General features: G+C 43.0%; 1 protein-coding gene across 5 annotated transcripts in view; it reads left to right on the top strand.

Annotated features, from left to right (window-relative positions):
* The window catches only part of CHCHD6 (coiled-coil-helix-coiled-coil-helix domain containing 6), a 109,706-nt gene that overhangs the window by 77,393 nt on the left and 7,687 nt on the right, over positions 1 to 24,626 (top strand). The window contains exon 9 of one of the 5 annotated variants that reach the window (XM_027700885.1): positions 22,399 to 22,425. The exons of the other annotated variants lie outside the window; for them this stretch is intronic. Coding sequence (XP_027556686.1) covers positions 22,399 to 22,410 — 12 coding nt within the window. The 3' untranslated portion in view covers positions 22,411 to 22,425. Of the gene's footprint in view, positions 1 to 22,398; positions 22,426 to 24,626 lie in introns of those variants that run through there. 5 annotated transcript variants of the gene reach the window in all.

The raw sequence follows: 24,626 nt of genomic DNA on the forward strand, positions 1-24,626 counted from the left end.
CTTTTGTCGGTTGGTCCTTGTTCAGAGCAAACATTATCTCTGAAAGTGTTTTTTTTTTTTTTTTGCCTTCTCTGTAAAGGCAATTCTCTCTTTTTTTTTTTTTTAAATCTTTCTCTTTCAACCTTTATTTGTGCAAATGCTGTGGTGATAACACTGTTGGAGGGGTTTATGACTCAGTAAATGGTCCCCACAAGGGAGTCGGTGGAGAGGCCGCAAGCTGCAGGCAGCTGCTGTTTGTTTAGTCGTTAACACAGAGGAGAGCAGCAGTGGATTAACTGCACCCAGGCAGACCCTGACCTGGTATTTGCAGAGGTGAAAAGGATCCATATTTTGCTTCTAATTATGAAGGATGGGAACAGTTATTGTTTTGATTTTTCAAGGCAGCAGTTCTAGGTTCTGGTGGGTCTTAGGTCTATACACAACACATCATCTCCTCAAGAGTTCACTGGTGGATAAACTAAAAATATAGAGCTGCCTGAAAGGACATAAACCACCATCTTAGTATATGAGGCATGTTCCAGAGTAAAATGCTGGCCTACTTAAAATGGAAATGTCTGCTGCTTGTACCTGGTATTTATGAAACTGGAGGCATAAGTTCTTTATTTGCTCTGTATCTCAGCACTTCACAAAACTCTGATGTTCCCCACAGCCTGGTGTGTTGTCAGCACTTATTAACCCACATGAACAAATTCCTCTCTCTGTCTGCTGTTTGCAGTCCACATAAAGCCCAAACCTTCTGAAGTTTGTTATTTTCAAAGAAAATGAGCAAAAATAAGTTTAAAACTGTTCTCACTTGGCTGTGCTTCAAGGCTTCTCTTTCCTTAGTCCATACTCTGCATCATGTTTTTCTCTCAAGCTCTTGTATCCGTTGCCTGATCTGGAAGGAGGACTTTTGACCACATTTCTCTTCTCATAAACAGTCTGTTGTCTAATGGTTCAACGCCCAGTCCATGTGCATTTATTTTTGATTTTCTAGTTTTTGGTTGTTTGGGTTCTTTGACATTGATACACTGAGGCAGAATTGCCTTCAGGTCTAATTTCTCACTTGATGATCCTCATCTCAGATATACTTACAGGTAAATTTAATCTAAATATATATGTTTTACAGATGGTTTTGAGGGCAACGTTGTTCAAAAAGGGAAAAAAGACAGTATGCCATTACAATTTCTGAAAGTGAATTATTTGGCATTTTTTTACTTCTGAAATGTGGTCTTGCTACAGTTCTTGTTTTAAGACTTAGTTTGCCTCAAAGTGTTTTAAAACAGTTTAAAAAAACCCCTGTAATAAAAATACTATAAGAGCTAGCTGGTCAGGAATGAGACATCATAGCTGACTTGATGCTCTGATGTGGTCTTTGAGTGGGTGTATCTGAAAAGTCTCATTAGAAGTTGGGTATCAAAATGTCACTCTTTTTTTTCTCTCTTTTCAGAAATTATTTTTTCCCTTTAGGCTTAATTGGACCTACATGGATCAAACAGGTTTCTCTAGTACTGTGCTCTCTGTGTGTTCGGCAACATTTTCCTGAGAACTGGAGCCTGTATTTGGTCGGGCTTATCTAGTATGGGAAATAGTGAGAGTGTTGTGATACATCATGCTGTTTTAATGCCAGATTTTTTCACAAAAGATTTGTAGCACTGTGTTGGCAAGTGGGAAGTGGAAATTCTTACTCAGATTAATTCCAGGAGACTGATGACCAAGCACTCTTAGACACAAAGAAGTTTATTTCCAATTTTTAAACTATGTGTTTTGCTGCTGAAGTTAGATTGAAACAGATCCACAAAAATTGCTGTCGGTAGCAACTGCTGGTTAGAAGCACAAGGTCAGTGGTCAAGTGCTTTCAGACTCTCAGGAAGTTCCAAAGTAGCCCTGACTTCCATAACTTCCGTGCTAATGTTAGATCCATCCTCTGACAACTCGGCTATAACTTGGGAAATTATATCAGTGATGCCAAAGTCTTCATGACAAACTGGGGAAACCAAAGATTTGTTGTGCTCCTTGTTGGTCGTAGCCTGCACAGGGTGGTTTCCTGCTACGTGCAGTTTGCAGTCTCCACGCACCATCAATCAGGTATTTTTGTAGCAGGTCTTGGGGCTGAATAACTTGAGAACTAGTGGGATTTAAAGCCTTCATCACTCAGCAAAATGTGTCTGTGTAGGCAACCTGTGCAGGGGTTATCCTGGTGGCAGTGGTCCCAATCCAGTGGAAGAGTTGCTCCCAAGGCAAGCAAGACTGCTCTACCTAGCCCCTTCTTTGCAGTGCCAAAGAGAACTTGGGAAGTGAGTGAATGGTGGGTGAGCCCTATTAGTGGGAAGCCAATCCTTTTCTAATCAGAGCTATGGCATGCTGGAGGAGAATGGTTGCAGAAGTTGCCCTGATGCTGCTTGCTAGTGTTAGTTCTCTCCACAGAGCCTCCCTGTCCAAGGCTGCAGAGAATTCATCTGTTACAAAATCCAAACTTTGAGGGAAGGTTTCTTTCTGCATCCTGCCTGCAGTAATTGTTTGTGATTTTCACCCCCCTGTGACACTGTTTGCCCAACAGGCCTCCTTGTCTGAAGATATTTCCTGGTATACTTGTGATGCTTCCAAAGCAATTTAAAGCTTTCAGTCCTAGCTAGACCTTCGCAAGCCAGTGGAAGAAACCTTTCTGGACATCAGTGCTTCAGATATAGGAACAAGATGTGTTGAAGACAGCATTATAATGATCTGAATACAGTGCTAGAGTTAGCTCTGCTGCTTATACTTTGTTCTGTTGGCAAGAAACTTTCTTTTGGTTATATTTTTTGGTTAGAGACCTTTGTTGGGGGCCTTTAAGAGCTGGTGAAAGGCTCTTAAAGACTCCTACAGTCACAGAAGCCAACACTTGTTATAATTAAAGTGTTTTACCTTTGTAATGTGAGGGAAGCAGATAGTGAAGCTTTTATTTAGGATGGTGCTGCAATGTCTGGTGTGTCGTCTTGTTTCTGAAGCTGTTTCTGCTGAACTGTGTTGAGCCTGAGTGTACACGCAGAAATGCAGACAAAATTATTTTGACAATGTGTTTGCTCTTTGTCCCTGTTGAATGCCTGTTTGTCCTGTATAAATGGATTTCAGGATCAGCCAACCTTCAGCTCTGAATTAGTCTAATAAGGCATGGTAGGTAGGGTTTAAAGGTCATTTTGCAAGCAGCTGGTTCCCTGCATATATTAGGGAGGGAACGATTTTTTAAATAATGATGTTGGAAAGCTGTTGATTTAACTTCTCAAATACCTGTATGCTATAAAATTTCGGCTCTTCTGCCTCTGTCCTTCAAGTGCTCTGCTTGCCCTCTGCCTGCTCATCTTTCTGTCATTTCCAATTACCTCTGCCCATTTGCCCCTGCATTACCTCCCATTCAGTTTATCAGTCCATGTTTGCTGCCCACAAGGACTGGGTTTATTTTTCTGAGGAGCTCATCTGTTGGGTTACTTCTCTGAGCTGTGGAACAGAAAGCTAAGGGTTCCTTGGTTTGGGCCGTTAGTAAAGCATTATTACACTGTTCTTTTATTGGGGAACTGGGAGCTCTGAACAACCACTGCTACATTGGCAGCATTTTTGTGTCTTTTCAGGTACCTAGTTCCCTTCTCAGGATGGATTTAACATTGGTGAAAGAAGATCATGAGATTTTTTTTTTTTCTTTAGGTCTTGAACAGGTTGAAGCATGCACAGTGATTATTCCGGTTTCCTCTCTGTAGAGTGTGTACTTCAATTCTGACCCGATCTAAGTGGAAAATGTTTTTCTTCATTTGCTTGTTCCCTGGTTTCTTCTTTGAGTTTGCCAGTGAGGATGATTTCAAATATTCTGGTGACTTACGTGTTGTGGACACTGTCTTAAAAACTGAAAGGAGCACCCACATATCCGGGTCATGGAAGCCTTTGGCAGGGGCAGTGTCCTTCTGCCAGGTTTGAGATGGTACCTTGCCATTACAGCTACTTGCAACTGTACAGTCTCCTGGATCTACAAATCTTCTTTCTGCTTGTTCGAAGTTTCATTCACAATATATATCCTCAGGAAATCAGATAACTGGACAAAAAGCAAGCTTAAAATTTAGGGAGTTTATAACAGCTGCAACATTTGTTTTCCTTGCACTTAGACCAAGCTGCTGTGAAACTTTGACATTTTGTCTTATTTTCTGAAGGATGTTTCCTACTCATAACTTGCAGTTGTTCTGAGTTTATTCTCTTCTTTAGTACTGTGCAGTGCCCTGACCCAGCTACTTAAGCACTTCAGTTTCTGTCCAGGATACGTTTCTTTTTTAGATGTTGTATTAACAACATATTTTTTCTGTTGTTGAGGTTTTTCTGTGCAGTGCTCTCCTGCCTATCATGGAAATAGATAAGTGATACAGGACTGAACTGATTTGTGGGTTCTCTGTGACTGCCTGTAGGGGCTCAGAAAGCAGTGCCCAGCTATGTGATGGGTCCCTGCTCAGCTGCTGTTTAAAAAACACTCTTACACAGGACTCACTTTGCTGATAGGACTGTAAACCTTGGGATTAAGGGTTAAGCTATAGTTGACAAAGTGATTATCGACATTCTTCAGGATCAGAGAGAGGTTCAGAAGAAAGGTATAAATAAACATCTTTGTGGTATAAACTTCAGGAAAACTGTGCAATTTAGAGGACAATGTTGGCATAAGATTTTAAAAAATCCAAAAGTTTCTAAAAATGAAATAATTGAGTTTTTTTTCTTCTGGGTGAGACAACAGGGCAAGTTCAGTTATGTACTTGATAACTTTATGAAAGAAGTTCTTTGACAGAATAGGAAAGTTTCTGGTTACAGATACGATACGGAGACTGGTTGATCTCTCCAAAGGAGTTGGAAAGGAGACTGAATTACTGTTTGTCCATCTCAACGCCATCTTAATTCCATATTGGAGCACTTCTGTTTTCTTTTTCATGGGTGTAAGACGGAGAAAATGTATCCTTTTGAGGCACTGAGTGCAGCTAAATACAGTGTGGTGGGAAGTTATATGGATACTTTTAATGACCCTCCAGGCTCTCTGACACTGTCTTCTCATGGATTCACTGGTGTACACCAGTTGGTGACTTTGAACAGAAGAGTTTCCCTCTGGCCATATCAGCAGGAACTGTTCAAAGCTTTTGTCTTCAGTAGTTCTGAGGTGGCCTACATAGGATTATCATCATTTAACAAGCCCTATAGTATTTCTGGTCCCTAGGATGTTGTCAGTACTATTGAACTTCCTGTGGCACATCAAGGTTGTATTTCATCTCGTAGTATGAAGCCTAAGTGTGTTCATGAGTATTCTGAGGCTTGGGAAATCTCAAATCTTATAAAAGTAGGCAGCCACTGAAAAATGTTTTGAATGCTGTGATCCAGGTAGGATTCTTCCCAGCTGTGTGTACCTCAAGCTGACATAGCAAAGGCTCTGTGATAGAGCTGGAAGACACTAGAGAAATTTTTGTGGAGAGCTTGTGTGGCACCAGTGATCACCTTAATGTTCTGCAAAAACCAACCTTAAAGCTTGTGTGCAGACTCCAGATTGACCTCTCTGGAGCAGAAGCAGGTTCATTGCTGAGGATAGACCAGGTGTAATGTTCTAATGAATTCCCCTCTCTCCAGCTTTAGCCAATAGCTTGAGACACATGGGCTGCCACTTTGTTGAAGAACAACAAGCATTTTGGAAGCTAATAAATGTGGAAGTCATACTTTGTTCTTGCTGGGACTGATGAGGGGGCTTATGTGCACACAAAGCTATGATGTGGACTTGAAACAACAGAATGCTCTCAAGTTCCTTGTTTAATCCAGTATCAAATGTGTGCCCTCTGGGAGATGAGCAGGAGAGAGCCCAGGCTGTGTGAGACAATTCCTAGCGCTTCCTTGTTTTGCTGAGCCTTGACATTTGCTGCAGTAGAGCCCCATAAAATGCAGGAAAGTCTCTCCAATCAGGTAGGTGTATTAGAAGGTTTCTTGCACTGATGGATTAGAGCCAGGCTGTGTTCAGTAAATGCAGATAAATAATAAAAGGTGAGATTGTGTGCAGTGATCCCAGGAATCCTTTCTCCAGCTGCCACCTCCTGTCTGTTTGCTGGGAACCTTTGCACAGGCAAACGGCTTTGCTTGAGAGAACAGGCTATGCACTGTTTTCTGACACTGCCAAAGGTGGCTGACACAAAGCTGAAGAAGAGCTTCTCTCCTAGGAACTGAAATGTCAACAAAGATGTTGTGCTGCTTTACAGGGCCCTGACTTGCTTTGTAAAAACTGAACAGATGTTGGTAGGTTGGGAGCTTTGCCATATACGGAGCAGACCCTGGAGAACAGGGCAGAGCCTGCCCAGGTGTCATGAGTAACACTGTTCTGGGTTCATGCCAGCACTTCCTCTGAATCAGGCTCCCTCTGATCCGTGTCTGGAGTTTTACCCTGATTAAGGAGATGGGACTCACATAACCATGTTGTGCATCCACGAGCTTGGTTTCTGTCCCACTCTCTGCTCCCTCTGATCCCACTGGTGAGTTGCAGTGATGTTCCTCAGAAGGCACAGAGGCTCTGAAGTAATAAGTTCCTGTATACCTTGTGAAAGCAGGCAATTAGGTGGAGGGAAGGAACCCCAGCGTTGCTCGTGCAGGGGGGAATGATATTGACTCACTCTTTATTAGACGTGAGCTTGGGCACAGAGGAACTTGGAGACATGAATCTGGAGGAATCCAAGTGACTTCATTTCTGCTGATGAAATGGCCTGTTTCCACATGAATCCTCTGGCTTACCTGAATGTTTGAGAGGCTGACTTCTGCTTACCACTATCAGCAGCTTCCTTGGAGAGATTCACCAAGGGTGGCACTGCAGCAACTGAGAAGAAAGCAGCCTGGTTTTTAGGGATTGTCCTTTGGAATATACCTTCTCTGTCCAAGTATTGATTTCTTTCTTTGCTTTTGAGAAAGGGAAACAAACCCCTTGTTGCAAGAGAGGGCTACAGAAAGCTTTCAGAAGTTTATAGTTTGATCCTTTAATGCCTGTTCTCTTATTTTAGGACGAGATAAAAGATACAGTATTAGATGTGAGCAACCTGGAAAAAGAAAAGAGCTCATGGATTTAAGGTAGCCTGTGGTCTTGCTTCCTGTACCTCTTTCTGTGTTGTTCAGACAAATGTTTCATGCTTGAAAAATTTGAACTCTGGGGACCAGGGCAACTGCTGATCCTCGCTGGCCTCAGGATGTTCTCCTGCTCATCAGCAGGTGGTTGTCAGCTCCTTGGTAGCTTGTTTTTGCTGCTGCATGTTGAGGCAGGACAGTGTTTGAGATGGGGGAAGAGGAAACTTTGCTCCTATGTCCGTGGATTTGTGTGACAGACAACTGTGTGTGAATGAAACAGCCTGAGGTCTGTCAGCTCAGTGTGGTTGCTGCCTGTGATGTCCAACGGTCCTTGTTCGGACATTGGTTGTGCAGAATCAATGACTACTGACCATTTTTCTCAGTCCCCACTGGTCATCCTTGCCCATCTATTATTGAGCCCACTTTGGCATGACTGGCAGGAGCTTATTCCAAAGCCTGATGGAAGCGAGGTGTAGTGGTTGTGGAGTGTGGCCATTGAGGAACTGGTTGTGTCAGCAGGTGTGCAGGTGGGCTCTGAACAGTATAGCAGGGGTTCGTATTTAGGAAGTTTTCACAGGCCCCATGAGTGCAATGATAGGCTTTGGAGCGTGGTTTCCTCTGAGCTCTGCTTTCCCACAAAATCTTCAGGCATGATCCATCAAGGAGTGTGAAATATATTCAAAATCCCACTGCTGCCTTTTACTCACAGTCAGCAGGGTTGGACTTTCTTCTCCAGTCTGGAGTTGTTTGCTGTTGAGAATAAGCAGTCTCTTTTCTTGTGATTCCTTACCTCTCTTTGGGACATGATGCCATCAAGAAAACCAGCTGTTCCAATCTGAGAGCTGCCTCTGCCTTCATGCTCTCTTGTCGATTGTGTTGAATCAGTGAAGTGCTGCAATACTATAGAGAAAAGGGGGTTGTGAAGGAATATATGGAAGGAATATATAGAAGGAATCATATCCTGCCATGTAGTTCACAATGGCTGTGTCTGGAACTAGATCTGTTATAATGACAGAAATCCCTTCAGGAAAACTTGAACCCCAGGTCCAAATCCTTGCTTCACTAAGTTGTGGGATCTGCGAGTTTGCACATGGAGAAGAGAACTAGCTAATCTGAGCATCTGGGGAGACCTGACAACAAGTCCTGGCTGCTCCTGCTGAGAAGATGGTGGCTTTGATAGGTGTTATGGAAAAAAATATTAAAAGAAGAGAAGTAAGGGAGATAATCCCTGGAGGCTAGCTGTAGCAGAAGGATAAGGTTCAAAATACTCTTCTTGTAAATCCTGCAAATTGCAATTCTGACTCCCTTAATCTCTTGAACCACTGTCTCAAATCTTTGTCAATACAGACTTGTTTCCTGTGATGCTTAGCTTCAATAGCATCTCTGTTCAGCCAAGAAAACTGCCAGGTTGTGCTTTGACTTTGGTTCCAGCTGTTCAGTGCAAAAAGCTTTCATTGCTGCTATGAAAAGCTTTTCTTAAGGGACAACATCAAGCAGGAGTGTTGTGGTGCTTGAAGGCTGAAGTAGGCATCTTCCCTTCAGAAGAGCGTTCTAACACAGACGTCTGGTACATTGTCATGTGGATAAAAGGTTATAAGGATTGTATGTTAATCTGTAGCTGTCTGCAGTTAATCTCCCCAGCAGGCTTGGATTCAACTGATGTTTGGACCCACCAGCCAGGTATGCAGGGAAATTTCTTCGGTGGCTGTGAACTGCTCCACAAGCCTCTAGGTTGTAATTGTTCATCTGGGTCTTGCCTGCTCTTCCTTGTTCTTGCTTGGTTCTTGCTTTGCTTTCTCTGTTGGTATTTTCCTTGGCTTCATCAGTTTTGGTTTGTACTTACCACGGTACCTGGTCCATCCTGACAGCAGGATGGTATGTTCATACTGTGTGTTTTACCCCAGGCAAGCTTATGTTCTTCCTGATAATTGCCTCAGAATCAACAGTTGGAAGCGTTTCTTGATCTTGGCACAGATTTCTCAAGTACCACTGAAGTTCTGATGAGCTTCTGGAATTGCGTGTTGTAGAGTTGTAAGAACCTGCCCTCCTGATTCCCGACTTGGCATTTCTTATTTGCAAGTTTATGCCTAGGTATGCACTTGATTATATCTTTTTTTTTTTTAAACCTGTTTCCCTGAGGTTTACTGTCTGGAATCCTTCTCTTAAGCTTAAAAACACTAGAAATCTGCCAACCCTCTTGTGTGGGATCTAGAAATGTGAAGGTTATGGAATCCCCATTTTGTCCCACTGGCACCAGAATTGAGTGCTGTATAGCACTGCCAATTTTTCCCCATTGTGTTTTGTTTTGTTTTTGTTGTGGTGTGCTGAATTCCAGATCATTGCAAGTGCCATACTAGCACTGAGGTGAGTCCCTGTTAACTCAGGACAGTGAATAGCAAATATTTGAGCTGTAGGGAAGGGTAAATTGTTCGAGAACTTTTCTGTGATGTTCTATGATTAAAACTCAAGCTGTGGGTATTTCACATGTATTTTAAACTGTGTGGCTCAGTGCTATCACTGTGAGCACATGATATCCTCCTCACCACCTAGCATGAGCGGTTCTGGCCACGTGGAGGATTTTTCTTGCAGTCTGAACAAGCGAGCTAGAGATGTGCTATTGCCCAGGTTTGCTACCCTCTCATGCTCCTCCTCTCATCTCTTTTACTCACCTCTTTCTAATCTGGGCTCAGATTTTCTTTTCCCCTCTGTCTTCATTTTTTTCACCTGCTTCCTTCCAGTGTCTCTGCAGCCTCTCCCGCCCTCCTCTCCTCTCTTCTGTCCCTTTGGTTTGCATTCCTCTCATTTTACAACCTATATTGGAGCTGACACCAGGCTGCCTATTCCCTGCAGCACTGAACTGGCGGTTTGGAAAGAGGAGGCTGCAGTTCCCTCAAGGGGCAAGGCAGAGTTCAGTGTCTGTCTTATTTTTAAATATGCATCTGAACACGGCTGATCAGAGGAGCAAAAGAAATCTTTGGGTTCTGAACACTGGAAGCTCATAAGGACATAGTGCAATCCTCTGCATCCCCCTGCCCTCACTGAACATGAAAGCTGCTTAGCACAGGGTTGTTTGACTGCAGAAAAGATGGCTAAGATTCAGAGACTCCGTGGAAGGAAGGTAGAAAGGTGTGGGTGCTTTGTAAGCCTCACACCTCGCTTTTCTGCTTCAGGTTCTTTTTCGTCCTGTCAGATTCATGCACTTTTTTTAACCCTGGAGGATCCCAGTGTACATTACCCAGCTGTACATCAACCTTGCAGGTTCTGTTTGCCTTGGGCAAGTATAAGACTGATGATCAGTCATCAAGTTGATATGGTGAGGGGATAAGGTGGGGGATATCCCAGTTCCACGTTCTTATGACAACTAGTGCCATGAAAAGGTACCAGAGATGGATCTGCAGGTTTCTCAGTATGAGTAGCAGCTCTGCTAAGACAGGTTATGTACCCAGCTGGTGAATTTTCTAAATGGTTTTGCTGTGCAGCTCTGGCTGCTGGCATCTGTTCAGGCAGCACAGTGATGTAGTCACCTAAAGGGCAAAAAAAAAGGCAGGTGCTTACTGGTCCAACAGCTCCTGCCAGCAGATAAGGATCGGAAGTGAAGGAGAGCATATTGAATTAAAGCTGCAGTCATAATTTTAGTTTTGACAAAATGTATGTAGTTTGGCAGAATACCAGGGTCCTCACTCTTGTAAAAATGTGTCACAGGGTCCTTTGGGATCTTGGGAAGGTCAAGATCTCTGTTGAAAGCCTTCTGTCAACTGTGTTACTTTTTGTGGCACAGCCTACTTCGGTTTGGCGTGGGCACAAGGTAAGAACTATTCCTTTCTGTAATATGTTGGACATCTCTGATCCTTTAAGTGGTCAAACCTGGTCTAATTAGCTAAGAGTACAAAGTGGTTGCAGTAAGTAGTATGGGGGAGGCTGCAGGCTCATCTTCTTCATGTTTTCTTTTAGTATCATTGACTAGTGAGCAGCCTAACCCATCACAGGAGATACCTGACAGCATCAGGACTCAATACCAGTACATTGACAGTGTCTAAGTAGGTTGAAGTGGGCTCTTCTCTGAACAGAGAAGAAACATACAGATTAGGGTGGCTACATCTTAGTTCTTCAGGAATGCTCTAATCATCCCAGAAAACCAAATTCTTTTTGATTGAAGAAAAGTCCTCCTGTTAGGAGGATCTCAGTGTTTATGCTGTCTAATTTCTTTCTTTGACTTAAAGAAAAAAGGAGTAGTTAAGACTTTCTAGTTGCAGACTGGTGAAATATGTGTGAATGATAGAAGAATTGACTGCTGGGGTGGATGGATTTGGCCTTCTGTTCTGATTCTGCCTTTTTTTGCCAAAGGATCCATGTTTTTGGACTCTGATGAGGTATGTTCAGTTGCTGTCCTTGTAACAGTTTGTGCAGTATTTATGTGGAAGAGGTTGTGCATTTGAAGTGGGTGAGGAACGGAAACAAGAGCTGGCACTCTACAGCTGATTTCTTCTCTGCAGTGCTGCATATTCAGTTGTCAATTTTTCTCTACTTTTTGAAAATTTTTTACTTCTTGTTTTAAAATAGCTAGTAGAGAAGGAGGATCCGTTGCCTACAAGGATTGCTGGAGCCAAGTGGCAGATAAATCTTCCCTGGCTGTGCTCTTTCATCTCCTCCCTGTCCTGGAGATGACTCTGCTGGAGTTGTGGGTCCCCTGGATATGTCTGTGTACCCAGTCCTGATAAGCAGCATTGTGTGCACCATGGCTTACTCACTGCAGTCCTGACTGGCTTTATTATTCCAGTTAGACCTTTCCCGAATAATAAAGCTACTCATTACAGACTCTTTTTTTTCTCTGGAAAAATTACATATCACCACATTCTCACCAGAGCAAGGTTGTGTGTATGAGGGAGCCCTGGATAACAGAGTAGTAAAACCACCTGGACTGGCTGCTCTGATTGCACCAGTTCCTGCAGCCATTGAGGCTGTAGTGTCAGTGCTGGGAGAACTCCTTGGGAAAGCAAACAAACTGCTACAACAATTCTGGCATGATCCTATGTGACCTTGCTTTTGCTATGGTAGGGAACAGTTTCCAGAAGGGCAGTAGAAAGGATATGCCTAAAATCGCTTTCATGTGTAACTTAGAGTATTCAGGATTTCACCCTCGGTCCCTCGAGGTAAAAGGCTGCTGTGTTAACCCCACCTCTTCATCTCTTGCCAAGTCTGAAAATCCAGGTTCTTAAGAGGAGCTGTTACTTGTATGACCTTCATGCGTGAAACAGTTTCTCTTTTAAAATGTGTTTTCCCCTTTATCAGTTATTCATTGAAGAGTCTCTTTGCATCTGTAGAATTTTGAAGGGTAGCTATTATTTTACCATTTTAATTTTCCCAGCTGTTCAAATAATTGTTTTAACCTCTCAGTGCCTGGATGTGCTTTTCACATTCTGGTTGCTCTGCACTGTATTTCTTCAGTTTTATGTTTTAAATTACAAACAGTTTTTTCCCTATTACAAATGGTTACTCTGTGACTTTTTTCTCTATAGCTTTAAGTCTGCATTGGTCTGAACAACACTGACAGCAAGACGATTGTGAACTTTCACTTTGTGATACTGGGCTCTCACATCCTATTTTGGGTGGCTTTTTGTAGTTGCTGTTCTCCCGACACCCCCAAGAGGACTTAAAGATCCCATTAAAACCAGAACAAACTGGTTATTCTGAAAAGGTCTTGCCAGTGGCTTCTCTGGGGTTGCATTTCACTGTATATAGGGAAGGGGCTCTGACAGAGACAACGAAACCAATACAGAATACATTGTCTTCCTGCAGTTTTACAGGTATTAAAGTCAAAGCATTAAATATGATAGTGGTTCCTCTAGCCTGGAGGCAAGGCTGTGACAGCTGAGGACAAGGCAAAGCTTCCTGCTGGTCTGGCAGAGGAGGTGGCTAATTGAGCTGAGGCACTCACTACCAGCGTGGTATTCCCAGCCTAGGGTGATGCTCAAAGGAGGAGGGATGCATCTTGTGTCCTGTCTGGGGCAAAACACTTCCGTTTGGGAGTACCTCCAGAGCAGTGGTGTCTCATTGTCATAGCTTCAGTTTGCTGTTTTATATATATATATATATATATATACATATATATTTTATTTTATCTTCAATGAAAATTGCTTTTCTTGAGTATGTCTTTAATGGTCTTGCCATAGAGACGGAAGTGGAATTTGAAAATAAGTAATTATATTGTGAAACTTTGGACACGTTGCTGTAGTTTCTCTTGCGTGTTCTTCTCACGTGTTCCAGAAGTTGCAAAAGGTGATTTATAATTCATCAAACTAAGCGTAAAACATCTGACTGCAAAACCTATCAATCTGATCCCATCTCTTTCCAGCCCTTTAATTAGGGAAGCCCAGCTGAAAAATGTACCCATCAGCTACTGAGAAATGGTGCATTCCTGGACCCTCGGTATAGATCTTGAGTTATCCAGGTGCCAAAATGCTGTCAGAACTGACAGATCGTAGAAAATACACCCACAGGCAGAACATTATCCATTATACTAGCACTGAGCAGTGGGCAGTAAGGAAAAATCAGCAGAGAATGTGTCTTTATCAACTTTAATTGGCTTTTCCCTTTGATAAAAATCAGTATATCTGGCAAGGAAGAGAACCTATCTAGCAGTTTGATTTTTCCATCCCAGAGCTGAAGGGTGCAGTCCATCTCCACTGACATGTGATGTGGACTTGTCTCAACACAGTTCCTGGCAGTGCAGTGGAACCCACAGCCCATGGAGAAGGCTGCCAGTCTGTCCTCGGTGAGTGACCATGCTTAAACAAGCGTGAAGAATGAATTACTCTGGTTAAGTTGGATTTCATCTGTGCTCTAGTTGCTCAAAATTTACTTCAGAGAGAGCCAAACTTAGTTAAACATTTCTTTGGGTTCTGGCTGGTAAGCGCTCCTGGAATACAACTGGCTGGGCTGCGAAATCAAGGATCTTGGGCAATGGATATGGTGATAGGAAAAGGAGAGAGCAGCCAAAGGAAGCAGAAACTTTGCTGGAGCTACAGGAAATAGCACATGCAGAGGTTTGGGGAACAGAACAAGCTTCTTTTGAGTCATTTGGCACTGCAGGTTTACTTGTAGCTTTACATCAAAGGCAAGGGCGACAGCAACTGTGTGAATTTCTCCTGAGAAGGCTGTTTTGACACCTTGTTGCAGCTTCCTACATTTACTGAACTATATAAAATGTTTCAGTGTTTCCTCGGTGCTGCATGTGTCTATTGTGATTAGATTTATGACAGTTTTGCTGGAGTAAATAATATAGTGAAGATGATTGCAAATCTATTATTATACTATTTTTTCCTAGTTGATTAGTGAGAATTACTGATTTCTTTATTTGTAATCGATTTGGAAACATGTATCACTTCCCGTGCTAAATTCTGCAGGGTTTCTGAGCGTGGTTTTATTTTAAGTTTCTATTCTGCCAAGTCAAGCTTCTCTATCTTATTTCTGTAAATACTGGAAAACAGAAGCATGTCCACTCACAAAAGACAGGTTAGTAAGTGAACTTCATTACAAAAGTTTCCTTCCCACAGTCCCTAGTGGTCTTAAAAGCAGACTGTAAGACCATCACAGGATTGCAATCATATAAATATCAGTTTAATCCTTTTGTTTAAAACCTTTAAAAGAAAAATTTGTAAGGTTTATTGCTGTGACAAATGAAGGAGCAGTCCTTTGTCCAAACCTAGCTCCATAGGGAACCTTACTGTTGTTGGTGCAGATCACTGTGTGATTGTTTGGAAGGTACCTTCTGAACTGTGGCAGAACAAGTCTGCATTCTGGAAACTCTTATCACCTCATCAAGTGGACAGCATTGAGAAGTGAGAGTGCAAGAGTGGGGCAGAGTATGCACCAGGGCTCTTTGCTGGCAAAGCTCCAGTTTGCCTCCATGCACGCTCTGACTGCAGCGTAGGCTTCCCAGTCCCGAGCAGGCTCTGCCCTTGCCGGGGTTGGTGCAGTGCCCAGCACAGTAGGTTCCCTGTCAGGATAAAACTCTGGAGCCTGCGCTGTACAAGCTGTAAGAATATGATGGACCTTATGGGAAAAAAAGTGTTGATTGTGTGATTTTAATTATTTATTTCTGCTTATCATATGGCTGGGAGAGACATAGTAACTTCTTGTGTTTAGAAGGTTTCTTTAGAAACTTGAAGCAAGTGGGAAGGGGAATAACAAAGTCTATTCTGTTCCTCTAATTCAATCTGCCTCTAATTCAATCAAGCCCAACTTGTCAAGTATGTTGTCACTGTTCTTTGCAGCAAGAGGAAGACTGAAGCTTCAAAATACTTCTGGAGAATATATAAATCCACGTGAATAGCCTAAAACATAATTCATGTGGTTTCCATGGATGCTGACCATACTGCAGTCAAGAAGGTTTTGGTATGTTGCTCCAAATGCCACAGCAATTTTACCAGGATGCAATATTCTTGCTTGCTGGCCCTAAAATCTGGTGGTGTTGCTGTCTGCTGTTAAATAGCTGTCTCATGCCTGAGTGAAAGAAGGGATTCCTGCGTGTGCGGCTTGAAGAGGTGGGAAAGAGTTGTAAGATTTATTATGTACTATAAAATAATAATTCCTGATGAAATGAAACTGCGTAAAGAGATCAGGGTTTTGACATCTTGTTTTGACACGGCAAAATGCTTCTTTGGTGGCCTAGAGTTACTATAGGTAACTATCCTGGCTTCTCAGTTTGCCAAGTGCACAGTGTAAATGCAGACAGGCAATGCTTGGCTCTGGCTCCATGTCAATCATTCCCTAAATACCTGATGGCACCTGAGTTGACCAGCTCCTCCTGTTTAAAAGCAAGGCTGCACGATTTTTCTATTTTTCTAAACCATTTGCTCTCTTTAATTGAGCACTGGGAGCCATTGTGTGCGTAGTGCTGCAGGATCCTTGTTGTGTAAGGGCCTTGATAAATATGTATTGTGTTGTCAAGTGTTTGTAGCTACTCTGCAGGTAGTGGTGGAGGAGCGAGCTGCATACGGTTAAGAGTCCTTGTGTCTCCAGGGTCAATAAAAACAAGATGGCACAGGGGATTGTGGGAAATGGAGCCAGGATAGCTGCCTTCAGCATCACCTGCTAATAAACCAGCTATTTATAGATCAGCTGAGGCTTTGTCAACTAGATTGTTAAATTAATATTTACATACTGTCTTCATTGTCTTTCACTGAAAAATATAATTTGCATAAGTTCTTGGACAGAAGTGGGGCTTCCTGTGCTCCAGATACGCGGGTGTGTTTGATCTCAGTCCGTGACTTGCCGTGTGTGTGTGAAGCCATTCCTGATAGATTCTTGCCTTGCAAATCCTCTTCTCCCTGTAGCAGCATTTTCCCATCTTTCTGTGCCTCTCATTTATTGCAGGAAAGCTCACCTTTGTTCCCAAATGTCCGCAACTCATCATGAGGCTGATCTCGCTAGAGAGAGAGATGAGCAGCATTTCTGCATAGCAATTCCTAGTTAATCTCTGCCTCTCAGAGAGAGACTTGAATTGTTGATGGCTTGTGGGTAATTTAATAACTAGCAAACAAATAAGATGTGTAGATTGTAGCAACTTAGCCCAGATGCAAAATCCCCATCCCTATTTGCATCTGTTTGAATGAATTTTGTTATAAAGGTTTGCTTTTTTACATTTTAGCACCGGTGAAACAGCAGTGAGAGGAGTCGCTGCTCAGTGAAGCCGTGTTGATCACAGCAGGCTCCACACCTGGCTAAGCAGTTTCAATCCCCTGTGCGTGCGTGTGTGTGTCTGTGTGCCTTTCAAAAGGGAAGAGTAATCTACTTGCTAGACGTGTGTGTCTCTCGTAGTCCTTGGGCGACCTTGAACAGTCATTTAACTTGTGTTTGTTTGCCCATCTCTACCTGGGCAGATATTACTTCTGTGGTTTGGAGTGTTGAGGTTGAATGGATGTCTCGGATTCGTTATGGATGAGAAGCGTTACTGAAATGTAAGGTATCCATACCGTCTCTTCAGACATCTGATTGGAGTTCAGATTCACCTTCCTGTCTTTCTGTTCCTTGCTTCAAAGCCGTTTGGACACTTGGATTGTGCGGGAAGTCGGAAGGCAGTAATAGCAGGGCTGTGATGCAGACAGGTGTCACAACCTTCTCTCAGCTTCACTTCTTAGCACTCGCAAAGCTGTTGATAAGGTGCTGTTATGCTGGTATTGTGTTATTCTTAATCTGTCTTTGGCCTGCAAAGGGTCTGTCAGCATCCGTTTCTCTGACACCTCGGCAGGCTCTCTGGGCACCTCATTACTCTTTGGGAAGAGAGCATTGCAATCCCGTTACTCCGTCCACAGAGAGCTGAGCTCATCTGCCAGTGCCAGCCTGGTTAAGGTTAGAGCTCAGTGTGGGTTACAGTTTATCTCTCCAGGTACATTAGGCACATAATATCACAACAATAATACAATATCTGCTGAAACCATTCACCTTCTTTTTGTTCCTTTTAAGATAGCAGAGCCTCAATTTCCTCCCCTTCAAAATATCTCTTCTCTTGGCTCACAGGAGAGGACAGACCAGCTGTGGACATGGGACTGGGAAACCTGGAAGTCGGTTTCTTGGCACACCAATTCCAGTGACTTGGCTGGGCTCATTTCTCCACTGCCTCTTCCATTTTAACTTTAATCCTTGCTGAAGGCAGCACCTGATTCTTACATTTTCAGATCTACCAGGTTTTTCTGCCTTCTGCTGCTATTCAGGGGAGACGGGGGGGGCTTGTGGTTTTCTGCAAAATGTCAAGGTCTCTTCCTGGAATGCTGACAGCATAGGTGTTTTATATGTACACGGGCTATCGGGATGAGACATTCTTACTCAGAAACATTGGCTTAGACAGACAGACATTCCTCCTGCCACAGAGAGACAGGCAGGCTCACTGTTGCCAAGCCTTGAAATATCTGGCATGTTTTCTATTGCCCTAGTTTTGTGGAGTTGTACCTGAAGTTTTACAAGTACATGAGAATCTTAGTTCTGTGTTTTTACTGAAAAAATAAAAACGTAGGGAATCAAGTAAAATAATCTAACCCTCCTGCCTAGACAGCAGTTGTATGAGAACGTGACTCAGTTGCTTAAAACCAGAAGAAAATGAAATAACCCCCATGCATTTCTAAACAGTTTTACAAGTCAACTTTGTGGGTTTGGGGGAGTTTCTGACTTTTCTCTTGGGTTTTCATTATGTGAAGAGTGTGCAGCATGGCTTGTTTTCTTGAGTGAAGGGATATTTGGAGCTCTGTAAGAGTTCACACATCTGCAGTATCCCCTGCAAGCAATAATGAACTGACCAAAACAATCAGTCTCCTCAAATTAGAAGAGCCCTGCGTTTTTCAAATTTTGTTTGCATTCTCATTTGTGCTTTTCCAGTTGTTACGCTTTTCAAACCTTTCTTTAAAACAGGGCAATCTCAGGTTCTTTAGTTTCAAGTGGAAGCCAAGATTTTCTGTAAGTACGTGATTCAGGGTAGTGTTGCTTTGGCACTTTCACAATTATGTCATATATCATCACACTTCCCTCGGAGCCGGCAACACCGTTTACGCAGAGATGAACGTAATTATTCACAGAGGGGCCCTGTTGGAGCTTCAGACTCCTTGGCTGATGTATAGAGGAGGCCAACTGGCTCTGCAGGTCTGTATCTCTGTCTTTCATAGGCTCACAGCAACATGCAGCTGCCTGCATGCATTTCATGTTGGTTCTAAAGGCAGTAGCCGAGGCACGTGCTCCTGAAATCACCGATGAATTTGTAGGCACCCGCTCGCACCTCTGCGTCGCCTGAGCGGAGGGACACATGCAGTCAGACTCCCACAACAGAAAGGTTTCCAATAAAGCTGAAACACAGAGGTATTGTTTGTCCAACCACTGGCAAATGCACAGAGCCATTGTGTGGGTCCTGAAAGCCTGGGCGCTTTATTCTCTGCAGACTGAATGGCAGCCGTGGGTAATAATAACACAAGATTTAAAAAGCCAACATTATAGGGGCATTTACAACCCGCTGAGAGAGTGAAATCTCAGCAATCTGAGCTGTGTCTCTAGTGATCCTACATTTTTACTGCCTGATAAGGAAATGATGGGCAGCTCTGGAGAAATGGCCACCACAGAGCAGATGAAAGGGGAGCAGGTTGGCTGCTCGAACGCTGCAGTAAGTAAAGAGGACAAATGGAAAAGCTGCCTGCAAATCAAGTGACCAGCCTGCCCCTCCCCATGCTGGGTGAGCTGGGGGGTATGTATGTGTGCTTGCACACCTGTTTTCTTCCCAGGCTGGCATCAGTGGGGGCAGGCTTGGTTTGCATAATTCCGACCTTGGAGGCCTTTGGTCAGCATCATCGGGGTTGGTGCTTTGGTAGCTGTCAGCAGATCCACTCAGGACCATTTCCGTGTGAGAAGGTAACTGAGAACTGACTGTGGAAAAGAGAGGGTGGGATTAACCTTCTGCCTTCCGGAAGCAACCAGTCTTTCTGTGAAATTAAATTTTGGGAGACAATAAGTATTGAGCTTCCTGAATGCAAGTCTCAGTTTTAGGTCACAGTAATGACAACTCCCTTACACAATTTAAGCTCTACTGACACCATCTTACATGTGGAATTTTGTTATTTTCAAAACAAAGAAAACCCCATCCCACAAAAAAGGAGACTTTTTAAGGAACAGTTCCTTATCTTAAAAATCAAATCTTCAATTTAGTGCTGGTTCTAACGATTCTTTAACATAAATGTCTTATGAAGTTCTTTTGTACGTCTAACTACCTAAACAGCTTTATAAGACCCAGATTTTCCCTGCACACAGATGGAAGTTGTATTTGATAAGCTGGAGGCAGAGTACCAGCTTGTAGCAAGATCCTCTCAGGATATGCCCAGGCTGCAGAATAATGATGACATATCAAACCAGCCCTAACCTTGCTAGCCTTGAGTGTTACCATCAGGCTAACCCTGGCAGTGCTGAGCCACAGGAATATGTACCCACCTGTTCAGACAGGTTGTGCAGCTCTCTGCTACTCAGCAGGTTTCTGAGGCAGCATCTTACAGATGTGACCTTGGTCTTTTGCATTAAAGATGCAATATTTTAAAGTAGTAAAACATGGTTTTTGCTACATGGCTAAGGCAGCTACTTTTCCTTTCTAAAAACATTCTCATCTGATCAGGTCTCTTGGTTTGCTTCTGCCAGGCAGCATGGCATGGAAATTGCTGGGCCTTGGGTGCTGTTTCTTGTGTGGGACATTATGGGGATTCAGAAATCTAGACTGCTTCACAGATTCATTTACTTGGATTAATGAATCTGCCTCTGCCTCTGTTTCCCCAAGAGTAATGTGAAGTTACTTACGTCAGAGGGATTTATGAGCTTCTTTCTATATTGGCCATTTTGTAGAGTGAAATTCAGCTCAGAGGGCTTTGCAGAAGGACGAAGTATTTAAGTTTGTTCTGTTCTAATCCTGGTTACAGAAAACTGGCAAGTTCCTGCTTAAAGTCTCTTTAAACACAAAATATAAATACCCTTTGATTTATTTCTTTTTGTCCTTCTCTTTCTCCCTTCCCTTGTCTCTCTCTTTTTCCTTCCTTTATGTGTTTTGTTTTTATTTTACCTGTTACCTGTCTTAAACTGCACATTGTTCAGGTTGGGACCTGAAGGCTCCTCTATGCTGGCACAGATTTGCAGAAGGCAGCTGTGGGTTTGCTTTGTTTCCACAGGTTGCAAATGTGAAATGAAATGTGTGTTAGTGGTAAGGTCTTTGTGGGAAGAGAGTGTAAAGAGCTGTTGAGTGACAGTAGAAAAGAATGGTCGAGGAGGGAGGAAGAGAGGATGTAGCTAAAAGTAAATATGATGCTTGCTTTTTACCAGAACCTTTGTAGGAGAAGCATGAATGTGTTCCCAGTCCAGAGCTCCCTCGTCTCTTCCCCCCTCCCTTTTTTTCTCTCTCACCCTCTGGGGGTTCTGCTTTAGGATGAGTTCGTTCCAAATAGACAATACTTTTCAAGCAGATAAACGGACACCTAAGCAGCTGCACTGGTATCTATCATGAACAGACATGCTGCACAGTGAGGGAAATTACAAGATGGGACCAGCATCATTTGTCATATTATAAAAAAATATAAAAGCTCCCCCTCTACTTGAGCAGCATCCACAAGAAAAGTGAACAGCACACTTAAAAACTGTCGTTTTCTTTTCCAGTCTCTTAATATGTTTTCAAATGCTCCTATTAAACATTCCACCTTTAGGTCCTCTGTAAAGAATGTGTTTTAGACAGATGGAAGCAGGTCTCTGTCCTGACACAGATGCAGGACTATAAATTTGCGGAGGAGGTGATAGGAGATAATTATTTAGAAGGCTTTTGTGTCTTATTCCAGCATCTGGTATTCTACCAGTGCGTCCTCTGAGGATGGAAAGGGACAGGACCGAGCTAGAGAAATGCTGAGCTTGTTTTTCACTTGGTAAAGGTTTTTAATCTTGAAAGAAGGATTTGGAATTTATGAAGGAGGAGACACTGACAAATCAAGATGCGTCTCCTAGTGCTCACCATTCTCCCTTTGTTTGCTTAGATCCATGTTTCTGGTTGTAGGGCATCTTATCTGCTGTTCCCTTAATTGCACTGGTTGTGTTGGGCGCTGGTGGGCAGCTGCTCAGAACAGATCCTTCTTGCTGAGGGGCTGACTTCGATGATGCCTGAGCTTGCAGCTTCACAGAGGTGCTGCTGGGTGTGCCTGTGGTTGGGCAGCCCCATCTAATCAAATAACCCAACATCTCCGTGGCCTCCCAATCTGTCCGCAGCCTCTCAGTTCCGGTCCGTGTGTCGTGCCCGGCGGGCACCCAACATTCTCCAATCCAGATTGCAGATTCCCTACCCAGTGCTTCCCATTCTCCTTGATCTTATAAAAGGGGAGTGGCACAGTGAAATGTTTGGGATTTCTTGGGTGACTTCTGAAACCTCTATCCAAGAGGTGTGGCTGAGTCATTTGACTGTCTCGGTTCAGGTCATTAACATTTCAAAAGGGCTGGTAATTCTCTGTCTGGTTGCCTGAACTTGGTACAGGATTGTCTAATTGGGGCTTGGTGGGGCCCAGCCAACCAGACTTCTTTTCCTTGTGATCTAATCGGATCTTGCAGCTCCTGGGACCAGATATTTCAAGATACTCAAAGATTGGAAAAGTTAGACATATAATTAATTCTTTAAAATCTGATACTCAAATACTGTAAATGCTCAGTCAGCAATAAGCTTGTGGTGCAGAAGAGTTCAGTGCTGAGTCAAACAGGCTGAGTCTGCTGAAATAGACTTCAGTTTCTGGTTTGTTACCTGGGCAGTGGAGGCAGTCTCCCAAAACAATTTTTTCTTTTTCTTTTTAGTTTTACCTGTAGGTGCCTGTAGTTTTTGGGAGTTGTTTCACGAAAACAGGTAGAAGTTATATCCCGCATCTATCTGCAAACAGACCTGAGAATTCCCAGTTTTCTCTTGGCTCTATCATTGCTGATTTTGTCTCTTCAGCCAGAAGAAAAGGAGAGCGACATCTACACCCATACGAGCGAGATGAATACAGCTATCACACAAATAAAATTACTGGCTGCCGAGTAGCAACAGCTTAATGAAAATGTGAAGTGTTAAACAAATAAAGCCAGTCAAGCTCATAATACTTCTGCGTGGAATTTCACTGAGCAAAATTTCACTGAATCACTGAGCAAAAATAGAATTAGGCATAGAAAAAGGATATCTGGAGAAGTCTCTGCCTGCCTCTGTGCTTGGTGTATAAAGCTGGACTAAACAGGAGTGAGCCCTACCTTAAATGTGGACATGATATGCTGACCTGAAGAAGAATTCTGTTTATCAAGAGCAGGAGCCTGCTAAAGCAAGGCAGAAAGGGACAAGATAAAGCAATAGATTTCCACTGAAGCCTAAATGCAAATTGTACAGAGGAATGGATGAGAATGAATTTTTGCATTTCTTTAGCATCTTCTCCTGGTGAATAATTATCATACCTCTGTGTGGTTGGTAAGTAGTATTACTCTTAGGTACAGGAAGGGAAGCTGAGATGAGGATTTATCTACAGCTGCTGGGAGAATTTGGGAAGTGACTGACAAGGGAGCCTAGAATTGTCTCATGCCCTCCAGGCAGTGGTGACCTTCCTGTAGCATGGGAAAACTGAGGGTTTAGTAACACTGGCAAGCAGCTGGTAAAATCTGCAGGATGAGAGTTTAACAACCACTGCTGAGGTCCCATCTCAGAGCACAGTGCCATAGCTGAGGTGTTGTGTTTTCAGCAGTTCTTTGTACTTTACCCAAGGACTGGACTTTCCTTTGCTTCTATCTTCATGAAAATTTCTGGAGTTGAAGACATGCTCTTTAAGACAAGTGCAGGTTAGTAATACATTCCAGGATGAGATCTGGAAAGGCAAAATGCAGTATGTAAAGCTGGAATCAGCTTGTGAAGAAGTCCTGCAGCCAAGGAGCTGCTGTATTTGCTTCCAAACAAAATTACATCCTCTCTCCCTGGCTTCTCCCATCTGTCTATGTGTGGCTGTGAACAGTCAATGGATGCGATGATCCCTTGGAGTTGGGGGGACAACTGGAGTTGCTCCTTCTATCTCCTGTCTCTTGTTTCCTCCACCCCCACCCTGATGGCATTTCTTCACAACAAACCATGTCTCAGCTAAGCTTGGTCTCAGGTTGTGTGGAGTCACTGGTGTATTGGAGGTGTTTTGTGTCTGGGTCATGCGAAGCTTTAGTGTGCTGTGGAATTAGAAATGTTCTAGGAGTTTATACTCTAAGCACCTTTATTTTTCTGGGTGACCTTGTGAAATTCCCTTGCACTGGGTCTGTATCTTGCCATCCTGCTGCCTTTATCTAATTTGTTTTCTTGTGTATGTTGCTGACATCCAGTGAAGTGTAATTTGTTTGAGAAGTGGCACTTATAACAAGGATCCCGCTAGTAATCCCTGCATTGAATCCCTATATACACAATGTTCCAGGAATAATTAAAGTCACAAACTTCAATCTTGAGGGATGCACAGGGGAAACCTATCCTGAAATGAGGCTTGGCATTTTCTACTTCCAGTGCTTTTTAGCACTATAGGATTTGCTATTTTTATTCCAGGACTGAAGTAGATTTAAGAGGAAGTCTGGCATCCTGAATTTATATGTCCTAACAACAGTGTTCATCAGTCAGTCTTCTTATTATGTCCTTTCTCTACCCCTTCTCTCTATTAATTTTCCTCAATAGTCTGCAGGGATCATTTGCCAGCCTGATTCAAATTCTTGCACTTCCCTGGCATCTTGTTTTATAACATCTTGCATCATGTACTTTCCATTTCTGTAATCCATTTAATCCAAGATACTGAAATGGCTTTGCAGGTATTTATTGCATTTCTTTCTTCCTCGTGTAAGGAGGTAACAGGTCATTTATACAACTTAATCCAAAGTCTCTTGGCTTCTGGGGTTATTTTTTTCCTTTTATTTTCCCACTGATTATCCTGGAGGCTGGTAGCAAGAGCAGGAATGACAGTATGGAGAAGTTGCATGTATTTGTGTCTAGTGTTTCACTATGTTATGCTCAGAGCTTGGCTTGGCAGTGTAGCAGTTAA

The sequence above is a fragment of the Neopelma chrysocephalum genome, unplaced genomic scaffold (genome assembly GCF_003984885.1).
Source record: "Neopelma chrysocephalum unplaced genomic scaffold, ASM398488v2 Primary Assembly neopelma1_147, whole genome shotgun sequence".
Lineage (NCBI taxonomy): Eukaryota > Metazoa > Chordata > Aves > Passeriformes > Pipridae > Neopelma > Neopelma chrysocephalum.